Genomic DNA, 8866 nt, shown 5'->3' with positions numbered 1-8866 from the left:
GGCTTATGGGTTCTCTACTGAGACTTTCTACTTGTGACATTTTATATTGAGATTCACTTCCTGACTGCTAAATGCCATGTATCTGATATTATCAAATAAACATACCACAGTGAGGGGAAAGCTGCCTACTATACTCCTCCCCTCCCACCCCTTTGCCCTAGTCACAAAGGTGCTAAGCACCAGAAACCACTTGCTAGCTTGCCACTTAAGTCTTGGGCAGAATCTCTAACTTTCTTCAGAACTCAGCTCTGCTGCCATCACCTGCAGGAAGCCTTTCCTGATTCCCTCCCCAGCTGCTTGTGCCTTCCCTCTCCCAAATTACTCTGTCTCTATTTTGTATTTATTTATGTGCTCTCCTCCTTTCCTCCCAATAGAACGGAAGCTCCCCGAGGGCAGATTGTTTGTCTCTAGTCCCCAGTGTTAGTAGGTATTTAGTAAATGTCTGTAGAATATTACAATGCACACATAATTCTTTTATTCTGTACCATTAACCATATTAGGTACTCACATTCTTCTTAAATAAAGCAACAATTGGAACAAATAAATCTGAATAAGCACTTTCCTCAGTTCCTCGTGAGCAGACGACTCAAAACTCAAAAAACTAGGCAGTTTCATTGTACCACGAAAATAGACAGTCTTGGCTTTTTCCCCAATAGAATGCATCTAACTTCTAGAAAATGGTGGGTGGTAAAGAGCTGAGTGTGTGGTTTGTGATTTAATTAAATCTGATGCCGAGGTGTGTTTACAGCCGCCATCTTTTAAAATTATGAGCAGGCTAGTTAAATGTCAGGCTGCAGGTGTGAGAATGAGAGATAGGCTGGTGTGCTCAAAGACAAGGGATTGGAGTGTGCTGGAAAAATCTGGCCCCGGGTGACCTTGGACAACACCCGTCCCCTCTAAGAGTGTCAGTGTCCTCATCAACAAAACAGGAGGGTTGGACCAGATGGCCTCTCCGGTTCCTTGTGGCTTTAAATCTATGATTCTACAACAAAGTGTTCCCCTTCCCCTTAGTCCACAGCTCATCAGGGAGAAAGGGGCAGTTAGTAGTCTCGCTCAAATGATTTCTTTTAATATTCAAAGATGCACACACAGCAGGAGACAATTACTTCTTTCCGATGAATAGATGCCAACTTGACAGAATCAAAATTGCTAGAAAATAAGGCTCAAAATTCGCAGCCCTCCCCGTGGGCGCCAAGCAGAGGGATGCTTCCTTACAGCTCATCGTGCTTGTACGTGAATTCCCTTGCAGATATAAATCCATCTTTGTCCTCGTCTTCTTTGTCAAAGATGTCTTCCACCAAATCATCTTGGTGACTCTCATTGACCATGGCCCCGTGCTTTTCAAACTCCTTCTTCAAATAGACTTTAACCTGCAAAGGGAAGAATCACGCTACTTGAAAAGGTTGGCCTTAAGACTTGGGAATTATTAATCGACATCATCCAACATGCATTTTAGGCTATTTTATTATTAGTAATAACAATATCTAGCATTTCTATAACACATTAAGGTGTACAAAGAGTCACTGAAGTTGTCTCATTTAACCCTCACAAGAACCCTGGGAGGGGGGTTCTGTCATTATCCCCATTTTATGGTTGAGCAAATCAAGGCAGATGGAAGTTACATTGACTTGCCCAGAGTCTCACAGCTCTTAAGTATTATAAGCAGGCTTTGAACTCAGATCTGTTTGATTTCAAGACAGGCATCCAATCTACTGCTCCAACCTACATGCCTATTTTAGAAATGGAGATTTAAATAACAAATAATCCAAACGCTATTGATTTTTATACTGCTTCCTATTTACTAAAGGCACTCTCCCCACCTTTTTCTGAATAACTTTAGTACCTGGTTATAATAAAGTATATTTTGATGGATATATGATCTGATTGATGCAATCTGCATCAGAGAAGGAAACACCCACCTCAAGGAAGTTACAGATCTTTAGAACCAACTAAATGTGAAATATTTTTGACAGAGGAAATGGTCACCTTGTGTTTTTATTGTTGTTGTTGTTGAGGGGGAGGGAGGAGATTGGGTCTCCTTGTCCCTGCCTAGGCTGGAAGGACAGAGGCACGTAAGCTTTGACCTGCCTCTCTTCTGGCCTGGACTGGTTCAGCTCTCTTTCAGCAGCCTGTGGGCCTTCCCCTCACAGGGAGTGCTATGGGTGTTAGACCTAGGCAGAGTCTCATTGGTGTTGGGCTAAGGCACGGCCACCTCACCTCTTGTTTAGACAGTTTCCAATCATCATTGAGATCCATCTCTTGGAATGACTCATGGGATCTTGGTCCATTTCGAATTTCCAGGAGATCGATGTTGAATATTAGTGTACTCTCGGGAGGAATTTTACCTGCCAGGGGGAAGAAAAAAGAAGCTTTCATCAAAACCACTTACCTTTAAAAATAGAAGATTTGTGAATCTGGACAAAATAGGCCCTTAGCTAAACTGGGGTGGGGGGTGGGGGGCCAAATGTACTGAGGTCATGTCTTGAGTTGAGGCTGTGAGCTCATTTCCCTTCATCAGCAGGAGGGAGCAGGGTGGTCTGCTCCCTAGAGATCTCACCTTCCTAATCCACACACACACACACACACACACACACACACACACACATACACCATCACCGAGAGGATTCAAGTGCTTTTACCCAGCTCAGAGCTAAGATGAACAGAATGAATGAAAAGGGAAATCTCATTTGTTCAACTGGGCTACATTTTCAGGGGATATTTCCTTCCTATTATTTAATAAATGAATGGAAGTTGGTTCAACTTGACTAGAACCATGTATCTATCAGAGGCCCTTTAATGCTATGGTCCTCTAAGCAGCACAGCACAGCAAAGACAGTCCTGAACTCAGAGCCAGCAAGTTGTAAGTTCGAATCCCACCCCTAACTCATCTTAGCTGGCACCTCTGGGCTAGTCACTTGGCCCCTCTGTGCCAATGTTTCTCTTCTGTGATGACCAAAGCACCAGCCCCTCTGGATGGTTGTGAGGATCAAAACAGGTGACCCAGGGAAAGCACTTTGTTTGTTTTAAAAGTGCTATAGAATAGTTAACTGAGAAGCAGAGGGAAGTTAAGACACGAGTCTAATTTCCACTTTAAATACACATGAGCTGAGGGACCCTGGGAAAGCCCAACCTCCCAGTGGCCGAGGCTCTAGAGTTCAGAGTGGGTGCTGATCTGCATTGACAGATGGAGATTCATCACCTGGGACTCCCCTACGTTAATGGAATTGCCTGGTCCAATTAAAAAACAAAGCACTCAGTTATTATCATTGGCTAGCACAACTGAGAAGCAGGCAAGGGCCAGCTCCTTTGGGTAATCGCTGGCCCTCAGTTTCCTTATCTGTAAACTGAGGGGATTGTGCCAGGTGATACCTTCCAGCTCTGTCCTCCTGGGAGTCTGTAAAATTGGCATAGTGCACAGAGCACCTGGAGTCAGGAGGCTCTGAGCTCAAATCTAGCCCCAGATACTTCCTAGTTGTGTGACCCTGAGAAAGTCACTTCATCCTGTCAGCCTCAGTTTCCTCTTCTGTAAAATGAGCTGGAGAAGGAAATGGCAAACCCCTCCAGTATCTTTGCTAAGAAAGAGTCAGACATGAATGAAAAAAGGGAAGAGCAAAGACAGATATAATTGCTTCAATTTGTGTTCATTAGAAGAGGAGGAGGGACCTATGGCCACAACTGCTAAGGTTATTTTTTCCATTTTCTCTTCCTATTTCCCCCACATCTTCTCCGGACTCTTGGTTCTCTCCTTCCTATTCCTTCCTCTTTCTGTTGGCTCAACTAGGCACCCCCACTGGAGGATGATTCCTGGTTTTAGGGCCAGCAAATGAAGCCACATCATTTGTTAAGTACCCACTAAGAGTCAGGCATTGTGTTAAGTGCTAGGGATACAAATAAGAAAAGAAAGACAGTCCCTCCCCTCAAGGAGCTTACAATCTAACAGCTATAGCAGATCCAAAATGGCAGCTTTGAAAATCCCTGCTTTCCTTTCTTTTTTGTAGTCGTGCTTGAATACTGGTATGTCTGGGGCCTTTAATTTTATTAGAAAAAGTTTTGTTAAAAACTTTTATTAATTCTATTTTTCAAAGAATTAAGTCACATCATCCAGACCCAATTTAGACCCAGATCTGAATGGGAGCTTGGAGTCTGGTTACTCCAGCCTCCACTTTTCACACATGAGGAAACTGAGGCCCAAGAGAGATAAGGTCACACAGCCAGCCAGCGTCCAACATGGGATTTGAACCAACGTCCCCTGACTCCAGATGCCATAATCAGGGGTCAATAACATCAAATGAAATAGCACCCCCCTCCCCACCTCGTACTTGGCACAGAATGGGGACTTAACAAATGGTCACAGATTGACTAACTGGATAGCAATGCCATGACTCAGAGAGGCCAGAGGCCGAAACTACTGAACTTCCATGATGATTGTAAAATATGGCAGGACTTCCCAGGCAGCATGAGAAACCCCACCAACTTCTGTTTCATAAGGAAATGTGGATCTAGAGATGCCCTACTATTAAAAAAAAATGGGAATTTACAAAAAGAAAGAAAACAACAATCTCAACATATGGAGTGTCCAGTGGTGTCCCTCAAAAAGAAGCAGACAGAACACTGACTTAGACATCCACACATTAGACAATCCATGTTACATTATGTCTTTAACTATCTTGTTAAACATTTCTCAATTACATTTTAATCTGGTTTTGGCCTCCCTGGGAGGTGTACAGGCTGCTTGTGAGTCTGACACTGCTGGTCTAGTGGAACCCAAGGACCTGGGTTCAAATCCCAGCTTTGCTGCTTGCTGTCTATGAAACTTGAGACATTTAACTTTACTTGGTCTCAGTTTTCCTTTCTAATCTAAACAAAGAACTATTCCTCCAGCTAGAAGTCATTATCAAAGCCACATGACTCAAGCAACTTCCTGGGAAATGGGGGATGAATTAGTAGTAAAAGGGAAAAAAAGCACTTACAGGGGAAGGAAGATGTGAGCTGCAAGAAATTGAAGGTCTCAGCTAGTGGTCCTGGAGCCCCCCTCCCCAAAACTTCCTGGGAAGGATAAATCCCCTTTCCCAAATATTTCCAAATATGTTTAATCTGAAATTTGGGGATAAATATTTCCAAGCATTTTTGGAGCCCCCCCAAAGCTTCCTAGAAAAATGAACCCCCTCTTCCAAATATTTCCAAATCTGTTTAATCCAAAAGTTTGGGGTAAACATTTCCAAACATTTTTTCCTGGCAGAGGACCACAAAGGAGAGTTAGAGGGTCATTATTCCCAAGGAGAACAAGACTTACGCTGTCCACTCAAAGCTGTTCCCGATTGGGGCCAGGGGGCCAGGAGCAGCTTTTCCACAACCAAGATTGATTTCCAAAGAAGGTGTGGACCCCAGGGCTAAAAGAGTTGCTGTTAGTCCAGAGTTAGGCGAGTTAGTTTCAGGGAAGGGAAGCGAAGTTAGGCAGAGATTTGTTAAATAGTGGACACCCTGTTAAAGGCAGAGGAGAGAGGAAAGATGGTTTAGGCTGTGAGTTATAGAAGCATTAAAAACACACCTATCGTCCTGAAAACTAGTCTGAACCCCAACTCAGGCATTTTCTAGGTGACTGATTTTCTTTTCCAGATTTGAATCTAATTATAGAAACAAGAATGTTTTAATTTTAGTCAGAGGAGGCTTCACTTGGCAACTCCCTTTTCAGGAATACAAATGTGGATTCCTTAAAAGGGATTAATGTATACACACCTGGGAAAGAAACAAAATACATCAAAGTGGGAGAGTCTTAGCATCTACCCAAGAGAAGGGAAGGTGAGCATAGCAGGGGAGACACTCTGTCATAAAGTGAAAAATTTGGAGGGGGTGAAAAAACTGAGTGTGAAAAAACAGTAAGAAAAAACAAGAGTGAATAAATCAACTCATAGAAAGACTGATGAGAAATTAACTTCAGAACTGTTTTACATAATTGCTCATGTATAACCTATATCTCAGAGAGGGGGGAGGGAGGGATAGAATTTGGAATTCAAAACTTTAAATAAAAATGTTTTTAAAAATTTAAAATAAAAACAACAAAAAAGAAATGAACTTAAGGACAAAGAAATAAGGGGTGGGGCATGTGAAAGAGATTGGAGAAGAGGAAAACAAAGGATCAATAATCACATTTTTTTCTAGCCCTATGATATTATTGGTGTAGAGAGGAACTTCTGGTGTGGAGATTCCTTCTACTAATACAGACTTCCCAGGGTCCCACAATCTCAGAGGCAGTATTGCATTTGGAATCAGTTTCCTGACTCATGCTTGAACATTGCTACAGAGAATTAAAGTCCGAAGTCTAAAGTACTAAAAATTAATTAAAAAACAATGAAGTAGCACCCAGCAGAACTAATTCAGAAAGCTCTAGATCATCCTGCCCCAGCCTCCATTCTAGAGGCCTGGAGGAGGGGAGAGAACAGTGGCTTTGTGAGTTACCAAGTCACTTACCTTGAGATTCAACCCCCAGATCTGCATAAGGAAGATATTGTTTAGATTACGTTCCTAACCCATTCACTGTGAGAAATGGTCACCTAGAGACTAGTCTCCTCCAGACTCTAAATGCCACAGACACCTGAAGGAGGCCAAGGGCTCTGAGTAACAGAGAGGGGAACCAGTCACAGCCTATTGGGTTGGACTTAGAGTCCTCATCTGTCTGATGACAAAATGACCACTAAGGTCCTTTCTAGTCCTACATCAATGATCATCTCATCAATCAATTAATCAATCAATATTTGTTAAGCAAATATTAGACCCCTACTATGGGTCTGGTACTATGCTAAGGGCTTGCTATGGTCTTCATGAGGGAGTTGGTGTATCTAGCCTGAGGATCTCTCCAGTTCTAATGCCCTGTGTAAAATGTGTCATAAACCCCAAGGCAAGATATAAACGACAGCTATGTTTACGATCTGAAGCTGCAGTGTTGTGGTTAGCAAGCTGACCTTGAATTCAGGAAGACAGGGTCGAGTCCCACTTTGGATGTATGTATGACCTAGGGCAAGTCACTTAACCTCTGTTATTTTGAGTAAGATTGTCATATGTAGAGAAGATGCCAATATGCAGTGGTAGGGGGAATTTTCTGGGAGCTCACTATACCAGTGAAATGAAAGATCTAGTATCTTTTATTGTTATTACTATTAACAATGACAACAATAATAATGTTGGTGTGGATATCAATATTATTATTAAATGTTATCCATGTTACCAAATATAATTTACTATATTAATGTTAATGACAATAGTAACATTCACATTAGTAACAAGATGATGATGGTGGTGATAGTAATGATGATGATGATGATGATGGAAGATCCTAGTCTTCTTTCCAAGGCAGAAAGACTTGAGTTTGACAGAGAGAAGGCAGAGGAAGTTACAAGAACCAAGAGGCAAGATTACCTTTCCCTTCTTTTCCATACCCGAGGGCAGGGGGGATGGTGAGCTTCCTCTTCTCCCCCACGCACATGCCCTTCAGACCTCGGTCCCAACCTTTGAGAGCCTCCAGGATGCCAAGTGTAAACCAGATTGGTTGGCCGTTGTTATGCTTGTGGCTAAGGAGAAGAAAATGAAGAGTTACCATCACAGAGTACCTCCTGGCTTCACTGAATTGCTTCGCCTCCTCGAGATCAATGGATGCTGCTCCTTCCTTAGACCTTTGGAGAAAGCCGCTCTTTTCCCCCCAAGACAGCTTCACACCATTGGGGATGGCTGCTCCCTCCCCATGAGTCAAGTGGCCCAGAAGGAGGTCGTCTACAGAGAGAGCAACAGAGAGAGGCACTTGGGAGCAGCTTTGAGAGGAGAGAGAGAGACTGAGGAGCTGTGGAGGAAAGAGAGAGACAAAGAGTGGTCAGACATGAGGAACAGACTGTACACCTGCATGCATGCTCAGCCATCACATATATTTGTGCAGTTCTGTGGTATCTGGAAACCAAAGAGCTGGTACAAAGAGGGGAGGAAGGAGAAGGGTTCTAGGTGTCCCAACCCTAAGTCTTCTGCTATAACAGAGCTGCCTGTCATGGAGAAAGAGAAGAGAAGAACCCCCTCCAAATATCAGCCACTGCCCCCAGAATTCTCCCTGGGTTCAGAGGTCTCAGGAACTCTTTAAAACTTAAAATTTTTTCATTTAACAATCATTTATTTTCTCTCCCTCTTAACTGCTCTTAATAGGAACAAAAAAGAAACAAACATAGATTTTTTTTTCTAGAACCATCCCCTCAAAGGTTACCTTCCACCTACTCTGCATGTGTCTTGGATGTACCCAGTTATTTCCATGTTTTCTCACCCATCAGATATAAGCTCTTCGAGGTCAGCATTTGTTTTTTGACTTTCTTTCTGTCCCTGGGCTTAGAGTAGGCACTTAAGAAATGTTTGGTGACTGGCTGATTTCTATTTCTCAAGTGCCAACAGTTAATAAATGCCTCAGGGCTCACTGGCATCTGACCCTCATTTCTATATCTCCCGCACTAAGCTCCAAATACAGCCAGTCCTAGATAGACCTTTGCTGAATTAGTTATAACAGAACAAGAGTGGAGCATTCTTACTTATCTTTTTTTTTTTGAGGGGGGAGGTGAGGCAATTGGAGTTGAGTGACTTGCCCAAGGTCACACAGCTAGTAAGTGTCAAGTACCCGTGTTTCCCCGATAATAAGACACTGCTTATTATTTTTTTTTGGACAGAAAAACACCAGAGGGCTTATTTTCAGGGGAGGGCTTATTTTAATGAACATTGACAGCAATTTTAATAAACAGGTAAATGTGAACAAAAAAATGTACCTTTATTCAATAAGCAAATCACTGGGGAAGAACAGGATGACGCGCTCACTGCAGCAGCTCTGATTGGATGCAGCTCGGAG

At 42.8% G+C, this 8866-nt stretch overlaps 1 protein-coding gene across 1 annotated transcript in view; it reads right to left on the bottom strand.

Moving 5' to 3' along the window:
* Positions 1-452: 452 nt before the first annotated feature.
* Positions 453-8866, bottom strand: part of FKBP14 (FKBP prolyl isomerase 14) — a 14951-nt gene continuing 6537 nt past the window's right edge. Inside the window, exons 2-4 of the mRNA XM_069088632.1 lie at positions 7414-7565; positions 2218-2345; positions 453-1370 (exon numbers count right to left, since the gene is read on the bottom strand). Coding sequence (XP_068944733.1) covers positions 1212-1370; positions 2218-2345; positions 7414-7565 — 439 coding nt within the window. The 3' untranslated portion in view covers positions 453-1211. The remainder of the gene's footprint in view (positions 1371-2217; positions 2346-7413; positions 7566-8866) is intronic.

The sequence above is a fragment of the Petaurus breviceps genome, unplaced genomic scaffold (genome assembly GCF_028583685.1).
Source record: "Petaurus breviceps papuanus isolate PSGF00001 unplaced genomic scaffold, PetGlider_PUasm1.0 185, whole genome shotgun sequence".
Lineage (NCBI taxonomy): Eukaryota > Metazoa > Chordata > Mammalia > Diprotodontia > Petauridae > Petaurus > Petaurus breviceps.
The sequence above is the reverse complement of the archived record's forward strand: the minus strand, read 5'-3'. Positions and strand labels throughout refer to the sequence as shown.